This window comes from Calidris pugnax, unplaced genomic scaffold (assembly GCF_001431845.1).
Source record: "Calidris pugnax isolate Ruff unplaced genomic scaffold, ASM143184v1 scaffold133, whole genome shotgun sequence".
NCBI classification, from domain to species: Eukaryota; Metazoa; Chordata; class Aves; order Charadriiformes; family Scolopacidae; genus Calidris; species Calidris pugnax.
The window spans coordinates 6,501,643-6,525,248 of record NW_015090977.1 but is presented as its reverse complement, the minus strand read 5'-3'; the positions used below and the strand labels follow the sequence as shown (position 1 = coordinate 6,525,248).

The following is a 23,606-nucleotide window of genomic DNA, read 5'->3' as shown; positions in this document are numbered from 1 at the left end:
TGGTGGTTTTTTTTTTTTTTTGTCCGCCGAGGCCCGGCCGCGCAGGCGCGCCCCGAGCGGGGGCCGCCGGGAGCTGCAGTGCGGCGGCGGCGGCGCGGCCGGGCCGAGGGGCGGGCGGCGGACTGCGGCTCCCGCCCTGCCCCGCGCCGCAAGATGGCCGCCCCGCTCCCTCAGCGCCCTCCCCTCCCCGGCCTGGCCCCGCGGAGACACCCGCTGAGGGCACCGCCGGTTGTGAGGCGACGGGGAGCCCCGGAATGGCCGGGGGTCGGGTCCCGCTTCCCCCTCAGTGCTTCCCGCCTGGCCTCGGCAGCCCCGCCGCCTTCATCCCCTCACTGTAACAAAACTATCCAGGCCCAACGCTGCTCCCAGAGCCAACACCAGCAGCAACAGCCCCGTATTAAACCAGAAGCCCCTGCTTCTGGTTTAATACAGAACTTCACAGCAAAATAATTTCCCCATTACTGCGAGTGAGGTTGTAGCTTTTCCCCCGGGGGTGCTCAGCATAGCAAAGTCCATCCATGAGATCCGTTTCCCTGGCAAAAAGTTGGCATCACTGCTGTTTTCCTTTGAATTCAGGTTTGATGTGGTAAATGCAGCTGGAAAGTTTTCCATTCAAAGGGAAATATGGTTTAGTGGTGGTTTTTTTGATTGCTTCTTATTTTTTTGTCAGTTAGGTTGGTGGTTGGACTAGATGATCTTTAAGGTCCTTTCCAACCTAGACGATTCAACATTTCAACATGCATTTCAACATTTGCCCCAAATAAAAACCCTGCTTTTTAAAAATAGCTAGGTTTTAAATCAAACCACCGTTTTCGTAAATACCAATATTTTGCTTACAGTGTGGTTAGGGCTGTTACAACCGACATGAAGCTGTTAATGGTATTTTCCACACATGAACTGTGCTTAGAGTTGGTCCAGAGGAACCACAAAACACTACAACTTGAAGGAAACCTCATTTCTACGGGAAAGGGGAAGCATTCTCAGTTGAGAGCATTCATCATCTTCCAAGTTGCAATAAATAGAGATAAGTCAGACTGGGGCATGAAGCTCAGCCTGCTGGGAACGGGCCCTGTGAAGGCGCTTTGGCCAGTCCCATACCTTGCTGTTAAAACCAAATACCATAACACTCTAAAAAACCCCAAAACACACACACAAAAAAGGCCACCACCCACTTTGATCATCATCTTAACCAAAACCAGAGGATTTCCCCCTGGTGGTTCCTTTGTGTGGATCCTGTGCAGGAGCCTCTGGTGAAGGGCGGGAGCTCGGGGGAACCAAACCTTCCTCAGCAGCCACAACTATTTTCTAAACCAATATCTCAGCTCCCTTTGCCGTTTAGATGGCATTTTTTGAGGGGTAATGGCTTCAAACTGGAAGAAAGTAGATTCAGGTGAGATCTCAAGAAGAAATTCTTTGCTGTGAGGGTGGTGAGAGCCTGGCCCAGGTTGCCCAGAGAAGCTGTGGCTGCCCCATCCCTGGAGGGGTTCAAGGGCAGGTTGGAGGGGGCTTGGAGCAACCTGGTCTGGTGGGAGGTGTCCCTGCCCAGGGCAGCGGGGTGGAACGAGATGATTTTTAAAGACCCTTCCAACCCAAACCATTTCATACAGATTTAGATGTCCCAAGCACACCCTGTCCAGAAGCAACTCACACAAATCCTCCTGTTGGACAGGAGGAGGTTTACCTGCCTCAGAAATGGAAGCTCATTTCCAGGACATGAGTTAGGGGCTGGTCTGGATCCTTGTCCCGCAGGTACGGACTGTTCCTGGTGGTGGAGAAGATACCTTTTGGTTACACAGCATCACGTCATGATTTATTTTGAGTGTCACACGTGGCAGCTGCTTTCAGCTGGCAAGACCGTAGTTGCTACCACGTGCGTCTTCAGAAGGGTAGAAATTTGGTGTTTCTCCGGGACAAGCTTCTTCCCACTCTTCCATATCCCTCTCTGCCACCTGGTCCAGCCACAGGAGCTGTGGAGCTGGATAAAGCTTAGGAGTTAACTCAAGTCAGAGAGTGAACTTAAGCCATGCTTTGTGTAGAACAGTGTTTACCCATCGTGGCTACAAGATGAGGAACTGAAAGATTAGTTCCTCAAGGTTTCTAAATCCATGGGAGACATTCACCGGGTGTTGTAGATCAATGCTCAGACTCGAAATAACTTGTATGTTTTTAGTAGCTAGAGCAATTAACAACTGTGACATATTACCATGGACTGCGGGAATTTCTCCATCAGTTCAGAGCCTGGAAATCCAAGGAGCTTCCTTCTAGAAGAGACACCCAACTCAATACACCACCTTGGGGGATGCTTACCAGCCGATTCCTGACCTGACTGTTATATACAACAACTGACCAGTTAATCTCAATATTCTTTCTAGGTTTAAAATTCAACATCAAGTCTTCTGGCAGAAAATTCTTTGAATTAGAAATTTTGACTTAGAGATTCCTTGGTTTGAAGCATTTTTTTATGGTTTTACCCCCTCCCTTCCCCATCCCCCCGGTTAACCAGCTGGGCTTCACCGACAGACTGAACAAGATTTTCACACGACTACAAGCAAAACGTTCCTCTTAAACAGGGGAGCCAGACTGTGAAACTGAAAACGTTGGAAGAGAGGAGTTGAATTAAGAGTTATTTTTATCAGCATTAAAAAAATAAAAAGACAAATTCAACTTCAAGTTCATAGTCGTCTTCTGAAAAGAAATTGAGACCAATACACACAATTTTTCTTTTTACTTACTCATTAGTTTGGGGAATTATTCTGTTTCATCCCCAGAAACATACATTATTCTCTTTCGCGCTCACACGAGCGAGGCTGTCGTTATCAGAAGGCTTTGTTTCACCGCATGCAAGAAGCTACAAATTTAACCTCAAGCTAAAGCAGGGGATTTCAGTCAACTCGCCCTTGAAGTTTCTGTGGGTAAATCTAAAGATCCTTGACAACTTTCCTCTAACATCTGAGAGTCTGCAAACCTCAGCACACGCCGGCTGGAACTGCTGGGGTCCTTAAAAACCTGTGAAGGGGTGAAGGTGAGTAGAAACCAACTTCTGATCACCCCAGACCTGCTTTTCCAGGCAGGAAAACATCCAAACCCCCACAATAACTTGATGTGGGGGTGGTTCCGATCTAATCTCAAGTTTTCCCCCCTGGTACCAGCAAAGGCCGCATGCCTCAGGTTCCAGCCTTTACATGGTGTCTCACCATCTCTTTCTCAAAGCTTTAGTTCCAGGAGTCACTTATATAACCTTTGAGGAGAGGGGAAGTGCAGAGGGAGAGGGAGGAGGAAGCCCCAACCTCTCAGAAAAAACAAACAGGGCAGAATTATATCGTCTTTTATATTTTGTGCAGAATTCAGACTGCAGTGCCTGGAAGCTACGTGCAAATCTGCCAGACCCTCAGAGCACAGGGTTCCGAATTCCTCACTGGGCACTGCTTCTTTTATAGGTCAATAGAATCTCTTTCCTTTTCCCAAATAATTATTTTCTTTTTAATTGCAGCTCCCAAACCAGTGCAGCCCCAGTCCAGCCCAGTAGCAGCAGCATTCTCTGTGACGACAGACCAGAACAAGACTGTAGCAATCCACATTTTTCCAGCACGCGGCTCCAGATAAGCTCATTTCATGCTCCTTTACCAATTCTCCTTTGCTCCAGTTGCCTACGTTCCTCCCCAGTTTTCTTTCGCTGAGCTTTTTCTCCATTTAATGGTAAATAAGGACATCCTGTATTTTTCCTGTGCACGTGATAAGGCTGGCGAACACACGGGCAGTGCAAATATTTGGCTAGTAACAGCACAGGCGCTGTTTCCTCCTGTCATTTATTCCTCTGCCCTCAGTTAAGGATGTTGCGGGAAGTTTGGGCAGGAAGGATGTACTAGAATGTCTTGGCTTTTCCCTCCACATCCCCCTGGAGCAGTCATCTTAAATCAGGAGCCTTCTGTTACCATCATCTTTAATATAGAGTCTACAGAGCAGGCGGGAATTCTGCACTGGCTTGTGAGCTGAAATTCTTTAAAAGAAGAAGGAAGCATTTAAAAATAATTCAACTTTTGTGACGGAAGGTTACAGTGACAGTAAATACACATCTTTCCAAAGATCAGGAAAAAAAAAAAAAAAAACAACTTGACACACTGTGCAAAATTGCAGGCGTCAGCAATAGGTCATGGGGACCCCTGAATGCATCACAGGAAGCACAAAAGAAGTTGCCACTTTGAATCATAGAATGGTTTATGTTGGAAGGGACCTCAAAGATCATCCAGTCCCACCCCCTGCCCTGGGCAGGGACACCTCCCACCAGACCAGGTTGCTCCAAGCCCCCTCTAGCCTGGCCTTGAACCCCTCCAGGGATGGGGCAGCCACAGCTTCTCTGGGCAACCTGGGCCAGGCTCTCACCACCCTCACAGCAAAGAAGTTCTTCCTGGAAATACCCAGCAGATCTGGGCAGTGGGGTGTTTTGATGAGCCCAGCAGCTCATGGGGACATTAGAAGTGCCCGTGGCTGCCTCATAATTATTTGTGTCTCATAATGCTCGCTGCCCTCACAGGCTTGGACAGATGTTGCTGCATCAGCTCCTGCTTCTCAAATTTTCCTCCCAGCCACACCAGCCAGGACCCGAGGCTTTTGGAGGTGAAAGCTGAGGGGGTTGTGCACGAGAGGGCAGAAGTGCCAGCCCCAGTCCTGGGCAATGGAGAGGACAAAGTGGGCAAACAGGAGCCGCAATGGCTCATGTCCTGCAGGCACCCTGCGAAGTGGCTCAGCTCTGTAGCAAAGATTTCAGAGTGACACAGAAGCCGTCAGTGTTTGTGCTTCGTACATTCAGCCAATCCCTCAAAGGAACTTATTTTTTTTGCTTTTAGGAAGAAATTAGATGGGGAGTTTGCCAGCGATGCTTTATCATCCAAGAAAGAGGCTTTGGGTTTCTTTTGTTTAGTTTTGGAGTTTTCTCCCTGCCACACCCCCCATGCTCCTCACCAAGAAATCTTTGCCAGTCTAATTCCAGAGCCTAAATCAAGACGTTGACAAAAAGAGCAGCAATTTGGGAAGCTGCGTGTACAATATAAACACCCACAACAGCAAAGGCTGAAAAGGGATTCTTTTTTTTTTTGCAATTAAAGATGACAGACCTTTCCAGTCAACCTGCATTTCTAGAAGAGAGATTGGGAGCATTTTTGTTTTACAGAATGATTTCATTGGCAGCTAAACTGAAAAAAAATTTATTTATACAAGAGTCAAAAATAACCCCAAAAAAACATTTAGGGGCCTGCCTGTGCTCAGTTTATGGTTCCAGTCTGGTTTTCCCAGACATTGTCCATCCCTTCCCCTCACATACTCGTGCCTGCAGAAGCTGTGGAAGGGTGGCCAGGGCCCATGGAAGCGAGGAGGTGGCAGCAGGCTGGTTGTGATGGGCATCATCTTCTAGGGTTAGGAGCCCTTCAGCAGGGCTGCTTGAAACCTGCCCATTGCCTGCTCATCTCCTCAGGGCACAGCACAGATTCTCCCAAGGGGCCAAACTGAATTTCACTGAATTTTTAGAGTTGGAAGGGACCATAGAGATCATCTAGTCCAACTCCCCTGCTGAAGCAGGATTACCTAGAGCTTGTCAGAGCACGTTACTCAGGAGCATCCAGGCGGGTCTTGAAAATCTCCAGAGAAGGGGACTCCACACCCTCCCTGGGCAGCCTGTTCCAGGGCTCTGCCACCCTCACCATGAAGAAGTTTTTTCTCATATTTGAGTGGAACCTCTTATGTTCCAACTTGCGCCCGTTGCCCCTTGTCCTCTCACTGGGAACCACTGAAAATGGTGGTGAAGTTTAAAACTGAGCAGCAGGGAGCAGGCTGGCACTCCCAGTGGGGAGCCCAGGATGTGGGAGACCTCTGTCCTCATCATCATGGTGGCAAGACATCAAAGCCAGATGTGGTTTCCCTCGCCCACAGAGATGGTTATTCTTTGTGCAGAGGAACCATTGAACATTCCTCAGTGAGGGAGAGTGTCTGCATCCATCACTGTCCTTAGAATCACAGAATGGTTTGGGATGGAAGGGACCTTAAAGATCATCAAGTTTCAACCCCCTGCCCTGGGCAGGGACACCTCCCACCAGACCAGGTTGCTCCAAGCCCCCTCCAACCTGCCCTTGAACCCCTCCAGGGATGGGGCAGCCACAGCTTCTCTGGGCAACCTGGACCAGGCTCTCACCACTCTCAGAATAAAGAATTTCTCCCTAATATCTCATCTAAATCCCCCCTCTTCCAATTTAAAACTGTTACCCCTTGTCCTGTCCCTACATTTCCTGACAAAGAGTCCCTCCCCAGCTCTCCTGGGGAGGTGATGCTCCCAGGGAGGTGCAGCACTGCATCAGCGCTCCGCACAGGAGCTCTCTCACACCTCAGTGCCATCTTCCCCAGAGGCTTCCCGAGGCAAACACTTATTTTTTTTTATTGTTCTTATTTATTTTTTTGGCTGAACACAAGCAGCTGTCACTACCACTTACACGCTTGCAGATCTATTAGCGCTTTAAACGTAATCAGCCTCTTGCATCCTTACCTCCAATTATTCTGCACTCAGGTCTATCGACATTTGGGCATGAAGAAGAGGGGCTTTTATTTTTGTCCTGTTTGCAACAGAAGACAGATTCACTGATGCAGACATCAGCAGCACAACCAGCAGCTTCAGATGAGCCGTTAATATCAGCAGAACCACCAGGAGGAAGCTCCCTCCCACAGACTAATCAGATGCACCTCTTTCTTGAGGGTTTTACAATCCTTTATAAGACCTTGAGCCCGCAGTCAGCTCTCTGCAGGCTGACACCAGCGCTGCCAGGGTCTGGCCTAAAGCTGGAGGCTTCCAAGCTGTCAAGCCAATGTATTTTCTCTATAATGAAGAAGAAATCCTGTGCCACCACATGGCACAGCAGCAACAGTGCTGCATGTGATGGCTGTGTCCTTCGCTCTCCTCATCTCTTTGGAGATCAGTTGTGTTGGTTCAGTCAGAGAACTGGGGAAGTGTTTCAAAGAAAGCTTTGAAGCAGGACACAGGAGAGATCATCATCACAGCCACTCAACTGCAAACACTTCTAGGGCCTTTCCCAGGATGGGCCATGCCCCAGAGACAACAGCAGCTGGTGGTCATCCCAGTGGGTGATGCTGGATTGCACCCAGGCTCACCTCTGTGTAGGCACCAGAAGTAATTTCTTGGTGTTCACACAACATGAGATCCAAGAGAACAAGCCCAGTGGGTCCAAGCCAGCTCAGACATCTCAGCTTGGGTACAGCAGGACCAACACCAAACCAGAGCCAAGAGGCACAATCAAAGGCATTCTCATTGCTTTCCCCAGCACAGGTCACTGTGACACTTCCAGCTCCTCCAAACCCCAGGAACAGAATTGCTGGGCAGATCTGCACATACCTTTAGAGCTGTGTGTCCAGAGGACTAAGAAGAAGAGCAGGAAGCCTCCATGAAACATGCCTCCCTACCCAGAGCAAGCCCTGGGCTACAGAGGCACAACTGTGCTTGCTCAGGCTGTAGGGCTGGTGGCCACCACAGCCTTTGTGCACAGGTGGCCTGAGAAGGCAACAGGACAAGCACTGTCAATGCTTTCCCAAGTGCTCACCCAGACCCAGCTGTTTTGGGGAGGTTCCCACACCCAATGTGGTTCACCAGCTTGGTAGCCCGCAAGAGATCTTGCTTCCAAGTTACTTCTCCAGCCTTCCTTTGAGCCCACACAAATTTTCTGCAGGATCCTTTGGCCCAGAGTTGCACAGATTCCTCCCTGATCCTTGATGGGCCATTCCCAGCACCCTTCCCCTTCTCCCTCAAAAAGCTCCTGGCCAGGCCCTTCTCAGAGAAGTGTTAATGTGCTAACGAGGAGCCTCGTTACCCTCCTGTGACCACCCAGCTGCTACCAGGGCAGATGTCCATCACTCTTTTTTTTGCCACCATTTGCCATGAGCAGAATCGGGCAAAGCAGCAGAGGTGCCTCCTCCCCAGGTCCACCAACGGCTGTGGATGCGCCATGGACTTGTGTCTCCCAGTCCCGAGGCAGCGAGGAAGCCCCAGCCCCTGCCAGGAGGAATATGAAGCCATTTCAATAAGATGAATGGTCTTGCTGAGGATTCAGCCTGTCCTTCCGAGGAATTTCATAATCTTATCAGGGAAAAAAAATGAATAAATAACTTTAATGATGGCTCACAGAGATTCATTCCACTTAAACATCACCCCTCAAAAAACTTCACCATTAATCTTCACGTAAGAGTGTTCCAGTTCAGTTCAGCTACATCAACCTGCCCTTATACTCCATGGATTTGTTAACCTGCACCTGAGACAGGTGTTTAATACATTAATTTAACAAAAGACTAAGAGGCTCCCTTGGCAGTGTCCTCATGAGCTACAGCTCCTCAGCACACTCCTCCAACTGACCCCGGAGCCTCCAGTGTCACGCTGCCCACAGCTTTCCCACCTGGATCAATGGGATCAACTGGGATGACCGGTTTAAAATGAACGGTGGGTGAACCATTACCTGGAGAAAGTAACCCAAGAGATGGTAAAGGACATGTTGTATGTGATGTACGAGTTGTAGGGGAGAGATAGAGAGATATAGACATGTTTTCCATCCATCCATCCATCCATCCATCCACCTACCTCTCTGTCTCTATCTCAGGTATATGGGGAAGGAAAGGCAGAGCTGAAGGTCAAACAACTTGCAGACAAATAAATAAATAAAAGTCACCACGCTGTCAAGCAGCTGCCACCCCTGGGGAGGCTCCGGTGCCCGCTGTGCTGATAAAGAACCCCCACAGAAACCTGTGCCTGCTTCTCACTGGGACCACTGGTATTTTGGGATGGAAAAGCATCCTCTGGGCTGTCCTCCCCCTCGCACCCTCCTGGACCTGGGGGTGGTTACTGCGGGGAGGGCTGGAAACCTGCCTGAAACTTGGTTGTATCTCAAGTCGAGTCTGACTTTGGCATCGGCTGAACTCTTCTGAAATAAAAATGAGAATAAACCACCCAAAGAAGGAAGGAAGATGTGAGTGGCCTCCTGCCCTCACTGTAGCATCAGGGGAAAGAGGTCTCTGCACGCTCCTCAACCCGTGGCTGCTCCGAAAGGGTTTGCAAAGTGTTTCCTTGCAAACGCCGTCGGGTTTCTCTGAATAAAAGCCCAGATGCTGTTTATGCTGTTCTCTAGCATCTCCGTGCACTATATTTTTTAAAAATGATTTGAATCAAAGCTCTCATTCTTTAATTAAACTTCATTTAGCTGCCATCTGCCTGGGATCAAAATGGCTTCATGTTTTGCAACTCTTAATGAGGATTGTTATTGGATTTGTAAACACATAAACAAGGAAAAAAAAAAAAAACCACAACCCACCAAAGTCTTTGAAAAGTAATAAATGAGAAACATGGCTCAAGTGTTAAGATCTGCATCTTTGCTGGTCTAATTGTAATGGAGCGGATCCCATTCAGCAGATAATCATGGTGTACACAAAAACTGGGTGTAAAAATACCCTGCGCCGGCAGGATCCCCATTAGGGAGGCTGCGAGAATCACAGCTGAGGGAAATCACTAATAAAGCCATATCTGGCATTTTTCCAGCCTGGGAAGGGTCAGGGCTCCCGGGCCACAAGCAGCCACAGGCACCAGGGGCAGGAGTTCCCGGCCATGGAAAATGAAAAGTGCACGTTGTAGCCCTCAAACTCCCTGAAATTATGGACGAGAAGCTCACCATGAGCCGGCAGTGCGCGCTGGCAGCCCAGAGAGCCAACCGTGTCCTGGGCTGCATCAGGAGAAGTGTGGCCAGCAGGTCTCGGGAGGTGATTCTGCCCCTCTGCTCTGCACTCGTGAGACCCCACCTGGAGCTCTGTGTCCAGCTGTGGAGTCCTCAACACAGAAAGGACATGGACCGGCTGGAACAGGGCCAGCAGAGGGCCATGAAGATGCTCAGAGGGATGGAGCACCTCTCCTATGAAGACAGGCTGAGGGAGCTGGGGTTGTTCAGCCTGGAGAAGAGGAGGCTCCGGGGAGACCTTAGAGCGGCCTTTCAATACCTGAAGGGTGCCTATAGAAGAGCTGGAGAGGGACTCTTTGCCAGGAAGGGTAATGATAGGACAAGGGGAAACGGTTTTAAATTGGAAGAAAAAAGATTCGGATTAGATCTCAGGAAGAAATTCTTTGCTGTGGGGGTGGTGAGAGCCTGGCCCAGGTTGCCCAGAGAAGCTGTGGCTGCCCCATCCCTGGAGGGGTTCAAGGCCAGGCTGGAGGGGGCCTAGAGCCACCTGGTCTGGTGGGAGGTGTCCCTGCCCAGGGCAGGGGGGCTGGAACTCGATGATCTTTGAGGTCCCTTCCAACCCAAACCATTCTGTGATTCTATGATTCTATGAAATTACAGTGGGAATTACCGCTATTCACTCCCTAAAAATATATCTGTTACCAGAACCCAGCAGCCTCAAAACCCAACCTGGGGATAGTGGAAGAGGCATCCACGGGGCTTCCCGGAGCAGCCAGGGCCGGGGAGGAGCTGCCCTTCGGTGAGCGGGGCCTGGGGCAGGGGAACCTTTGGTGAATCCAGAAATTTAGGGAAGAAAACCTGACCCCTGGGCTTTGGCTCATCCCGTGCGGTGGCAGAACAGCAGCCTCCTCCTGCCCCATCTCCGTAACCAGGCTCCGAGCTGGGGATGGGGGAGAGGGAAGAGGCAGAGGGGGGAAAAACCTACGCTGCCCTCCTCGCTCAGCTTCCCCCCCTTCCTCGACTCCATTTACCGCCTTCCCCCTTGCATTCTGCTTTCTGAACTAACTCATTAGTCCCTCCCGTGCCCTAATTTAACTCCCCTGCCTTTGGGCAGCAGTGATTAGAGCCCCGTGCAGACCCGCCTGTGCGGTGGCAGAACAGCAGCCTCCTCCTGCCCCATCTCCGTAACCAGGCTCCGAGCTGGGGATGGGGGAGAGGGAAGAGGCAGAGGGGGCAAAATCCTACGCTGCCCTCCTCGCTCGGCTTCCCCCCCCCCTCAACTCCATTTACCGCCTTCCCTGTTGCGTTCTGCTTTCTGAACTAACTCATTAGTCCCTCCCGTGCCCTAATTTAACTCCGCTGCCTGCGTCCTCCCCTGCCTTTGGGCAGCAGTGATTAGAGCCCCGTGCAGACCTGTGCCCCCCCAGCATCCTTCCCTTCACCGGCACGGACCCGGGGCAGCCTCCGACGTCTCCACTCATTACCCAACCGCGCCGCTGCCTTCCCTGCTGCGGCATCAGAACCTTTTTTTAAATTTTTTTTTGATTTTTTTTTTTTCCTAACGGCAAAAATAAGAAAAAAAAAAAAGTCAAAATATAATGAGCGTGAGACACTGACTCGGTGGGGTTTGATCTGTGAATAAGCCCCTTTCAGACATTTTTGGAAGAGAAAACGGTATTTTTACCTCCGAATCATGTTTCTTTGTTTCCTAATTGGAGATGCCACAGGTTTGAGCATCAGGAAGAAACATGAAAGGCTTCACATTTTGATGGCAACTGCTCCCCTGTCAAACCGTGTCTCTAATTGGGGTCACTGATACAGATCTTTGCCCTTCTTTCGGCTGCTGCCTTTGTGTCGTCTCCTGCATTTGTTTGGGCTTTTATTATCTCATGTGATCATTTGCATCTCACTCCACAGCAAACGCAAGTCCTGAGCCAGAAAATAAAACTGCAGCTGCCTCGAAACACTTCTACCCGCCATCAAAACCCTCCGGTGGCCTGAAAAGACCAGGATTGAAAAAAAAAAAACCCAGTCAAAATATAATGAGCGTGAGACACCGACTCGGTGGGGTTTGATCTGTGAATAAGCCCCTTTCAGACATTTTTGGAAGAGAAAACGGTATTTTTACCTCCGAATCATGTTTCTTTGTTTCCTAATTGGAGATGCCACAGGTTTGAGCATCAGGAAGAAACATGAAAGGCTTCACATTTTGATGGCAACTGCTCCCCTGTCAAACCGTGTCTCTAATTGGGGTCACTGATACAGATCTTTGCCCTTCTTTCGGCTGCTGCCTTTGTGTCGTCTCCTGCATTTGTTTGGGCTTTTATTATCTCATGTGATCATTTGCATCTCACTCCACAGCAAACGCAAGTCCTGAGCCAGAAAATAAAACTGCAGCTGCCTCGAAACACTTCTACCCGCCATCAAAACCCTCCGGTGGCCTGAAAAGACCAGGATTTGAGCGGACTGAAATCCCATCAAACAAACAAAGTGGCGCATTCTGCTCAGAAAAGCTGCCACGAGGGACTTTGATCCTGGCCTCTGCCACCACCCGCCCTCCAGCAGACCCCGGCCACCGCTTGGGGGGCAGCTTTGCTCCGTGACAAGGCTGTCACCCTCTTGCAGCCTCCAGGGATGCCCAGCAATGGTGACACCACACCTGGTGTCTGCTTGGGATGGCACCAAAGCCACAAGCCCCAGGGCATCTCGCATCACCGGTGGCCGGTGCTGGGCTGCCTTTACCCACACACCAACCAAGGTGTTTCTTCTCGTTGACTTCTCACTCCAGCATCAGCTCCCACCACATCTTGCCCGTGCAGGGCTCTCAGCAGGCACAAAGCAGGCATTAAACAGGTAGGACCAGTGCTCGGCACCATCAGCTTCTGCTGCCAAACTCTACGAGCGGAGTGGAGGTGAAATCGTAGGGATTTCAAGGAACATCCCTCAATTTACTGGGTTGCTTCTTATCCGGGGTTCAGCGCCCTCAGCAACGCCACTCACAGCTCCTGCTCCAGCGCTGTGGAACCTGTGGAGCATCAGTGGGATAAGGCTGTACTTGCTGTGGGAGCTTCCCTCCACGAAAAGCATCGAATTCTCTTAGAAAATCATAGAATTGAATCATAGAATTGAATCATAGAATCATTGAATTGCCCAGGCTGGAAGGGACCTCCAAAGGCCATCTAGTCCGACCCCCCCGCAGTCAGCAGGGACACCCCCAACTAGACCAGGTTGCCCAGGGCCTTGTTGAGCCTCACCTTGAATATCTCCAGGGATGGGGCCTCAACCACCTCCCTGGGCAACCTGTTCCAGTGCTCCACCACCCTCACAGGAAAGAACTTTCTCCTATTCTCCAATCTAAATCGGTTCCCCTCCAGTTTAAAGCCATTGCCCCTCGTCCTGTCACTCCAGGCCTTTCTAAACAGGCTCTCCCCAGCCTTCCTGTAGGCCCCTTCAGGTACTGGAAGGCCGCTATTAGGTCTCCCCGGAGCCTCCTCTTCTCCAGGCTGAACAACCCCAGCTCCCTCAGCCTGTCCTCGTAGCAGAGGTGCTCCAACCCCCTGATCATCCTCGTGGCCCTCCTCTGGACCTGCTCCACCAGGTCCATGTCATAAATAAGGAAGAACTTCGCCCAATTAAATGCTTTTCCTGGTTCAGAAGCTGGTTAAACGCACACAACTGAAATTGCTTCTGTGCCTTTCCAAGTCTGGGGTGGCCGGAGGCCAGAAACGAGAGGGTTTTGGGGGGGGAACTTGCTCCTTGGGGGGCTCGAAACCCCCTTCCCACTTGATCCCAACCTGCTTCTGCTCCAGAGCAAACAGGACTCGAGGGCACAGGTCTCTGGTGCTCGTTAAGGGCTGGTTCTCTCGCCCATCACTGCGCCGCAGTCTGGGACCGCTCCTCCCGCAGCTCTGCAAGTCAACTTCTGCACCTTTGATCTCAATTGAAGCCATTGGTGGCCAAAGAAGCATTAAAACGTGTCAAACCTCTTGGATTCAAGCACTGGTGACACTAAGGATTTTATTGAGCAGCCAAAGCACGGCAAGGTCTGTCCGGGGGTGCCCTTACTCTCACCTATAAACACTACTTATCAATAACATACAAAATAAAATAAGTACTTTTAAGAGCAAGGCAACACTTTTTATTTTTATTTAAAAAGGCCTTGATGGCAGGAATATAGTGTAAAAATCATTGGAAAAACTAAAAGGCATTGATACATATTGGAATATACACTTTTTACATAAATTACATTTATTTATTTATTCTTTCATTTGAGGTTCTTATTCGGTATTGAGGTCTAATAGTTAATAGGTCCTGGGATCTGGACGTTTAGACCACCATAGTCTAACATGTACATGTTCATGGGCCATTGCTGAAAGAGAGGGAGAGAAAAAGAAGGCAAAAGTCTCTGTTAGGACACGACACAAAACCATGCATACGTCAAATCTCTGACATGTTCCGACACGGGCTCTTGCTCCCTCTTTCCAAATAAGACAAAAGAACCAACCCCAAACCAAAACACCACCAGCAAACCTGACAGAAAGAAACTTCTACGGTTATATTTCTCTTGTGCTTTTTTTATTATTTTTTAGAAGCTTTTGGCGCCATCCACAATCGAAGCCAAGCCCTGAGGGAGAGCAGTTGGATGCATCTCCCTGATTTTATTTCCTATTTTCCCAGTTTCACTGCAGTCTGGAGCTCTGCTCCTGGGATGGAGCCGGAGCTCTGCAGTGCTCCTGGGATGGAGCTGGAGTGATGCTCCAGGGATGGAGCTGGAGTGATGCTCCCAGTGCAGCTCAGACCACGGGGGAACAGTTGGGTCCTGCCAAGAGGTGTCACGGGGCCAAGGTGCCACCACCAGCACCAAACTGGTGTTTTAACCCCTTGGGGTCAGGGGATTTGTGGGAGCCTGTCTCACGTGCAGCTCCAAGGCACTCGGCAGGATTGATGCCGGGGATCCCTGAGGGGTGGCAGGCACTTGGCTCCGCTGACCCCCCCCACCTCAGACAAACCCGGCAGGAGAAGGGGAGCCCCAGAGCTGCGTCCCCTCCTTTGCCAAACCTGCTTGTGCCATTTAATGTCACACTTTATAGTGTTTTGTCAGGCGGAGGGAGGTGGTGACGGTTGAAGGAGAGCAGAGAGCAGCATCCTGAAGCGGAAAGATAGGTAGGCAGTAACCCCCCTAATATCTGGAAGGCTTTACCACAAGTGAGATCTGATTTGTTGATGATGTAGACTCCATATTGGAAGAGGAGGAAGAGGAAGATGAAGAAGAGGAAGATACCGAGTTCCCTTCGGAGATCCTCTTCCGCTTCCGTTTGGGAACGCTGGTGTCTTTCTCTGCAGGGAGAGAGGGGAGGCATGAGGTGTCCGAGCCCCTGAGTGGTCCCTAAAGGTGGGGATCCATCCCCCTGTGCCATCCCCTGTGCCACCGTTGGTGACATGGGCTTGGCCTCCAGGACCTGGCACAGAGCTGCCGGCCTTCCTCAGGCACCAACAAAGAAAATCCCCAAAATAAATGAACCCCAAACTCTAGGGCTTACAAAGTCTGATATCCCCCAGACTCGTGTCCGTGCTGGATGCTGTGGGGCTGTGAAGGTGCCAGCTGTGATGACAATATGTCCATATATACATCTCTCTGCATATAGAAAGTTTCTCCAGCATCTTTTTTTTTTTTTAAATCAGGTTGCAGGCATGTTTTTGCTTGCCAGATCTCTCTCCTCTACCCAGCCACCTTTTTTCATAAATCTAATAGGTTCCTAATTATCTCTGGGGCTGCTAATTCTGACACATTTGATTAAAACTGGCTGAGATTTATTGGGAAGGATGGGACAGAGAGAGAAATGCGTTCGCAGCAATCACAGAAACCTTGTTTCCTTAGAAGCTCAACTGCTGAACGATGGCTCAAATTAAGGGCTTTAACCAGTGAATAAATTGCTCGTGGTGAGTAAATTGCTAATGGGAAAGGGATAATCAAATCCTCCAGAATGTGCTGAAAGTTTCAGTCTAAACCCAGCCTCTCCTCACCTCACAGAATTGCAACTGTCTGAGAGGGTGGTTTGCTCCTGACCAGATGCTGAGCCTGACTTTTTCCAGGTAGGATCTTCTCCCCAGGCTCTCCTGGGGATGTGGGAGGGTCAAATGCCTCCCCCCCCGGACCCCCATCGGTTTTGCCCATATATTTTGTCTGCCACAGGGCAGGGAAAGCCACGGGTATTTCTTACCCCTCTGCTTACCTGTTTGTTTGGCCTCAGTGCAGATTTCGGCAAATGGCCTGCGTAAGAGACAAGGGGGTGAGAGCAGGTGGGCGCCATCGTTTCTCCCCCACGTGCCCATCCTTGCTGGGACACAGCCCAGACCCCGACCCCACGCTGCCTCCTCCGACACCCCTCTGCGTGGGGGTGGGACAGGGAGCCTCCCACCACCCCCCCGGAGGGAAGAAACCCGACATCTCTCAGCTGGGTCTCTGAGGTGCCCCGTTATCTGCCCCTGGGCTCCTTCCCAGCACCATCCTCTCAAACTGTACCAGAAAGAGGGGATAAACCACCCCCACTAACGCTTTGCTGTGCCCACCCGTGGCCGAGCACGTCCCCGTGGCACAGGGCAGCAGATGCTGGGGGTGGAGCAGGTCCTCTGTGGGCACACGGTGGTGTCACCCTGCTGTGGTGGCCCCACGGCGACTTACCCCGCTCCCGGCTGGAAAAGCAAGGGCAAGGCTTAACAGAACCCTTCCCAGTCACAGAGCTGGGGGAACTTACTGGAGCTGGTTTATAATCACCATCCGGATGCTCTCCCGTGCCTTCAGGATCTTCTCCAGCCGATGGATGTCGTAGGTGTTGGGGTTTCTGAAAGGGATATCATCCGGCAGCCCGGTAACCTCCACGGCGTCAGGACTGTCCCTGATGAGTTTGTAGGGCACCATGACGGGCCGGTTCAAGCCCAGAGCTTCTCCTGTAACAGCAGAGCAGAGGACAACACACCAGCTTTACCCCACAGGGCTCCAGATCCAACCAACTGAAGGACCAAGAGCCCTGGGAGGACTTTGGGCTGCTGTGATGCCCGACCTTTGCTGCAGCCACGTCCCTCCCAGCCATTTCACATCTGCCTGCCCAATTTTTTGGCTGCTCCGTTAATCTCCACTTGGGATCCTGGCAGGACCCTCAGGGAGAGCTGTTTTACAGCACCAGCACTTGCAGACCCACCTCTGTGCTGCATAAAACCCATCACCATGGATTGGGCCAGCAGCAGCTGCAGCAAGGGAGACAGCCCAGGGGAGAGGGCAAATGGGAGAGATTTGCCCATTCCCCTTTCCCTCTGGCTGTCAGCAGGTTTGGGGGACATGGGGGTGGAGATCACATCCATCACTCATCATCATATCGGTTCAGCCCATTTTTTGTACCACTGCATCTATCCCTTTGGCCTCCACAACGCCCTAAGGCAATGAAATACCAGAATTTAATTCCTTGCTGCACTAAAAGTCCTTCCTTCAGCGTGATTTACACCTGCTGCCCATCTCTGTGAGTACCTTTTTGGTTCCTGCACCACGGGGAGCAGCCGATGTCCCTCCTGTGCTGGTCCTGACTGCAAGAGCCTCCTCTTGCCTTGTGTTTCTGCAGCCCTGAAACCTGGAGGTGTGAGCTGTCCCTGTCACACTCATGGCTGTCCTTGCAGGGAGCGTGTCCCTGCCGTCCACCTCGCACCTTCTGCTCCATAAACAGTGCCAGGAATGTGGGGATCTGCTGTGGGCTCAGCCCCTACGTGGGCCGAGTGCTGCTGAGGGTGCCCAGAGCACAGCACCAGCCTCCCTGGGGGACTGGCACCTCCAAGGGGGCAAATCCACCCCCAAAGCAGCAAGCAGCACCCCAAACCACAGAATCACAGAATCTTCTAGGTTGGAAGGGACCTTAAAGATCATCTTGTCCAACCGTCAACCTAATTTTGACAAAAATAAACACCCACACAACAAACAAAAAGCAACACCATCACTAAACCATACCTCCCAGCACTACATCAACCCGTCTTTTGAACACCTCCAGGGATGGTGCCTCAACCACCTCCCTGGGCAACCCATTCCAAGGTCTGAGAACCCTTTCAGTGAAAAGTTTTTTTCCTAATATCCAGCCTGAACCTCCCCTGGTGCAACTTGAAGCCATTTCCTCTCGTCCTGTTGCCTGTGACTTGAGAGAAGAGACCGACCCCCACCTCTCTACACCCTCCTTTCAGGGAGTTGTAGAGAGCAATAAGGTCTCCCCTCAACCTCCTCTTCTCCAGGCTGAACACCCCCAGCTCCCTCAGCCTCTCCTCATAAGACTTGTGCTCCAGACCCCTCACCATCTTTGTCACCCTTCTCTGGACCCGCTCCAGCACCCCGATGTCTTTTTTATGGTAGAGAGCCCAAAACTGGACACAGCACTCAGCACTCAAGGTGGGGAAACCAGACAGGGTTTGCAGGAAAGGTGAGCAGCCTTGACAAGGGGAAACTTGAGAAAGGAGGGAAGTGACATTCCCTGCTGCTTTGCTATCATTTTGGCTATTTTCCTTCTCCTTCAGGCAATTATTTTGGGGAGAGAGGTGAGATGCCACACCGGTGGGGTGCCACTGAGCCACCACGGCCCTGCTGCGGGGGTCTCACGGGTTGGTAAATAACCACCCAGCACTTAGACAAGTCCCCAAACAGGGACAGCCATGAGCAGTGGCAGCCTGTACCCGTGGGGCTGAGACGGTGACACCACTCGGGGCCATGCACCCCGCAGCTGGGGCTCCCCCACTCCCCCCACCAGGCTGCTGTTTTCCCAGCACCAGGTGGAAGGAGGGGTTTTGTTGGCAGCAAAGAGCCTAAAAATGGCATTTTCACATCTTCTCCAGTCTCCTAAACCTCCTTTTCTGCTGTGGCTCCAGTGAGCTTTCCCAAAGCCGTGCCCCATGTCAGGCCGTGGCTCTGGCCTTGCTCCCGGCCTGGCAGGCAGGGCAGGCTGGCACACTCAGCACACACACCACGGCTCACGTTCAAAACACATCAAAGGCCAACACCAGACTGAACAAATCCTCCTCCTGGGCTGCGTTTTTCCATCCTCCCTCCCCTCGCCAAGGAGGAGCTGTCAACAAGAAGGTCACGGTCCCACCTGCCGGGAGCCAGACTCGGGGACGTCCCCGGGGCCGGGCTGTAACGTGAAGCAGTGGGATGAAACCTGTGCTGCAGCAGGCTGCCGTGTGCTTGGCCTATAAATAGAGGCCTTCACTCGAATTAATTTTAACTACGGCTGCTGTCAGCAAAAACAAACCCGCCCGGCGACACGTGCGGACGGGAAGGCCTTCACTCGAATTAATTTTAACTACGGCTGCTGTCAGCAAAACCAAACCCGCCCGGCGACGCGTGCGGACTCACCGTATTTTTCATTGAAAAGCTCTTTCACTTGCTCTCGGAGAATCACCTTCTCCCCGAGCCTGTTGGCATCGTCCTCATCTGCAAAGCCAAGATAAAAAAAAAAAGGACAGGGAATAAAACACCCTGTTTTTTTTCTCCTGCCCTAGAAAACCCACCCCGCTGTCACGAGGCAGGTGTCTCTGTCCTCATGTCCCCAGCGCGGCGTGGGGACACCTCGGAGGAGGCTGTTCTTGCAATTGCACCTTGTGTTTCAAAGTGGCCATAAAATGCTGCCAAATCTGCATTTGCCACACGCTGCCACGGCTGAGAGCATTTTACATCCACTTTGCGGTGCCGTAAATGACTGCAAAATATGCAAAGCAATGGAGACTCAGGCCCTCGGTGCCACGAATGCTCCCACAAGTGATATCAAGGAATGAGATAGCACTTTTATAGCTGGGCTCCTAAGTACAGTATTGTTTTATAATATGCCATATAATCAGCTTGCCTTTACTAGCTTTTTTAATTATCCTCATCGTGCCAAGCAGTTTCTCCTCCGTTCTCTCATTTCAAAGGCTGTGCCTATGGCAGTAGATTTTTTTCCCCCCAGCTATTCAGCATCCTCAGGGGGGCTCCAGGAAAAACGACTGGGGTCAGAAATGGCCCCATTTGGTGCTTTTTTTTTCCTGGTGGAAATCCAGGATGGTTATTTAAAACATCAAGGTGAGCACTGCAAACCTCAGCATGAGGCACCCGAGCACCCCCTGCCCCCCCATCTACAGCAGACTATCATCTATTTGATCCTGAGCAATCAATTGATATTTGATTCTGATTTTGAGCCATCACACCATTTTGATTTTGGTTCTAAGCAATCGCATGGCTTGCAATTTTTTGTTTTAAACACAAGCTCAAAACCTGATGTGAGTCCCTGTCTCTCTGCATGGGGCCCCAGAGCCAACACCCCCAGCAGAAAACCCCACACCTCAGCCACCCCGATGCTGAGGATGCTGGAGAGAAGCTGCCACCCTTAAATCTCCACACCCTTCTAATGTCCCCAGCGCGGCGTGGGGACACCTCGGAGGAGGCTGTTCTTGCAATTGCACCTTGTGTTTCAAAGTGGCCATAAAATGCTGCCAAATCTGCATTTGCCACACGCTGCCACGGCTGAGAGCATTTTACATCCACTTTGCGGTGCCGTAAATGACTGCAAAATATGCAAAGCAATGGAGACTCAGGCCCTCGGTGCCACGAATGCTCCCACAAGTGATATCAAGGAATGAGATAGCACTTTTATAGCTGGGCTCCTAAGTACAGTATTGTTTTATAATATGCCATATAATCAGCTTGCCTTTACTAGCTTTTTTAATTATCCTCATCGTGCCAAGCAGTTTCTCCTCCGTTCTCTCATTTCAAAGGCTGTGCCTATGGCAGTAGATTTTTTTTCCCCCAGCTATTCAGCATCCTCAGGGGGGCTCCAGGAAAAACGACTGGGGTCAGAAATGGCCCCATTTGGTGCTTTTTTTTTCCTGGTGGAAATCCAGGATGGTTATTTAAAACATCAAGGTGAGCACTGCAAACCTCAGCATGAGGCACCCGAGCACCCCCTGCCCCCCCATCTACAGCAGACTATCATCTATTTGATCCTGAGCAATCAATTGATATTTGATTCTGATTTTGAGCCATCACACCATTTTGATTTTGGTTCTAAGCAATCGCATGGCTTGCAATTTTTTGTTTTAAACACAAGCTCAAAACCTGATGTGAGTCCCTGCCTCTCTGCGTGGGACCCCAGAGCTGACACCCCCGGCAGAAAACCCCACACCTCAGCCACCCCGATGCTGAGGATGCTGGAGAGAAGCTGCCACCCTTAAATCTCCACACCCTTCTACTACAGGGTACAGCCTCCAAAACCTCTTCTCCACGTGGAAAAGAAAAGTTTTGTCTGGATACAACTAGGAAAAAATAAGGGAGAAGTTTCTGTGAAGGAACCTCAGGGCCACGTTGTGCCTCAAATCCAGAAATGGCAACAAAGCAGCTTGAAAGGGATGGAGCGAAAAAATAAATAAAATAGAAGAAAATCAAATGAGTGTCACCAAGGAGCTCTGATTTCAAGCACCAAGACCTTGCCTTGTGGTGCTGCTCCCCAGGCCACGTCAGGCCAGTTGGGGGCAAAGCCTGTGGGCTCCCTCTGTGACTTCCTTGTCATTGATGCTCAGTTTCTGGGCTGTACGTACACACCCGCATGGATGTGTAGATGGTAGCAGACAAAGAAACACCCAAAATGAAGTGTTCTCACTCGTTTAATTCCCTGGGACTGAAAACGCAGCAGCTCTTTCCTTTCCACTCATGCCCCGAGCAACCCGAGTGCAAGAAATAAGATCCCAAGGTTTGGTTGGGTTTTTTTTTCCTCCTTGCGGTGGGCAGGATTCCCAAATTCCCATCCAAGGACTCAAATGCCATGGAAAACCTGGAACTGAGCATGCATAACAGAGAAGCCAGAGAGGAGGCTCCGGCAAGTAGAGGTGCTTCCCAGGAACCTGCCCCTCCATCCCCAGGCAGCTCCAGGCAAGAGGGATCTCCATCCACCTTTGACTTTACCCATCTGGATTTGGGAAATAATTGTCTCAAGGAAGCCACTGGCACCCCTGGAATGTGCTGAATCCTTCCCATAAAGCAGGTTTATGCATGCTGCTGGCTTCAGCTCTGTGTTATCTTTTTTTTTTTTTCCTTTTAATTAAAAAAAGCAGCCAGTTGATTGACTTATTTGTTTCCCAATCCTGCTTGCCTGAAGCGAGGACCCCTGCACTCCACGGGCACTGACATGCAAAGAGGTCACATTTTTAAAGCACCATTTTACTCTTTGCCCATGGGACTTGTCAGAGTGTGGTATTTCTTTTAGAAACGCCAAGTCATATTTAGCAGTGATTAAAAATGGGGTTTAGGTGTCTGCTGTTGGACACCAGGATCCAAAACACCACCTATTCTTCTAGGCACTTTAAAAAAAAAACACAACAAAACCAAATCCAAGGGAACCCACGGATCGTTAATGGTTCTGTCTGGGTTCGTGATGCCACGTGTAGAGCCCTAATCTTGGCTGGGCAGGGTACCAGGCAGAGCCTTCCTCCTCCTCCTCCTCCTCCCCATGCAGCTCCCAGCACCCCAGGGTGCTGCTCCAGGCGATGCACGTCCTCCACCCGGCCACCACACTTGGAGTAACACCCTCTTCCTCCTCCTCCTCCTCCCCGTGCTGCTGCCAGCACCCCAGGGTGCTGCTCCGGGCGATGCACATCCTCCACCTGGCCACCACGCTTGGAGTAACACCCTCCCGTTGGCCAAAAACCTCCCAAAGCCTGTTCCATCAGGGAAACAGCCACTGCCCAACATGTCCCACCGGGAAAGGGGCTCGGGTCCCTCCTCCAGGCAATCCCAGCTGCGTCACAGAAGCACCCAGCCAGAGTGGCTGCTGACAGCAGTCAGGATCTGGCCCTGAAGCCTAAGAGGATAAATACACATCTCTTCCCCCCCCTTTCAGCTTCAATGGGTACAATTCAGTTACACCCTGCTGTAAATCCAGAATAAACCTGCTGACTTTACCGAGGCCAATCCACAGCAGCGCAGGTTTAAGTCCAATTTGAATTAGCTCAACATCTGCACGTTTTCAAAGCGGAGCTATAAACTTGCAGGAGCAGCCAATTAACAGCCAGACACACGGCCAGAATCCCAGCTGATGGGACTAAAACTGGATCTGCTGGAGAGACACCGTGCCCTACCACAGGTACAGGCAGGAGAGCTCTTCTTTACTCCTGTAAATTAGTATGTATGTTAAATCCCCAGAGCTTACATGCCTACAGACCAACCCTGGCTCAGAATATGTGTTAAAGCAAAGCAGAAAGAAAAAAAACCCACAACCCAAGTCCCTGCTAGCTCTCCTGGGGAATGGCAAGTGGATTTTTTAACAAATTAATTGCCCGGACCCATGGATGAGCTGAGGGTAACGTGGCAGGTTGGTCTGTCTGGAGCAGAACCGGCCCCGATGCCCAGGGACTGCAGCAACGGTGCTCAGAAACACAGAGAGGATTAATAACAACAATAAAATACTGTTAAAACACATTCTGCAGCATTCAGTTCTTGGTATCACAGGGAAACAGAGCAGAGAGGGGAAAAAAAAAAAATACCTGAAATTTGGGGGTTTAAGACATTTTCATTCCCATATTAAAACGCAAGTGCATTTCTTGTCTGCTACCATCTACGAGGCATCAACTGAGCTACGTACCATTCAAGGCAGCGTAGGCTTTTTCCAATGATGTTATCCGTCTAGGGGCTACAGAGCAAGTTAAAAGAAGACAAAAAAAACAAACAAACAAACAAAAAAAAATAAAAACCAAAAAAAAAAAAAAAAAAGGAAAAAAAAAAAAGAAGGACACAATTCTGGAAATTTTTATACAATGTACAGTTTTGCAGAAATTTTTTTAATCCGGACTAAGCAAAGATACTTACTCATTGACTTCATACACAAACCGTTTTACGATTGTCAATAC

General features: G+C 50.5%; 1 protein-coding gene across 4 annotated transcripts in view; it reads right to left on the bottom strand.

Annotated features, from left to right (window-relative positions):
* Positions 1-13,822: 13,822 nt before the first annotated feature.
* Positions 13,823-23,606, bottom strand: part of GTF2IRD1 (GTF2I repeat domain containing 1) — a 62,769-nt gene continuing 52,985 nt past the window's right edge. For 2 of the 4 annotated variants that reach the window (XM_014953351.1, XM_014953349.1), the window contains exons 23-28: positions 23,342-23,389; positions 19,090-19,167; positions 16,463-16,655; positions 15,941-15,978; positions 14,908-15,044; positions 13,823-14,076 (exon numbers count right to left, since the gene is read on the bottom strand). In XM_014953351.1, coding sequence (XP_014808837.1) covers positions 14,002-14,076; positions 14,908-15,044; positions 15,941-15,978; positions 16,463-16,655; positions 19,090-19,167; positions 23,342-23,389 — 569 coding nt within the window. In that variant the 3' untranslated portion in view covers positions 13,823-14,001. The remainder of the gene's footprint in view (positions 14,077-14,907; positions 15,045-15,940; positions 15,979-16,462; positions 16,656-19,089; positions 19,168-23,341; positions 23,390-23,606) is intronic. The other 2 variants (XM_014953352.1, XM_014953350.1) reach the window with 2 other exon arrangements.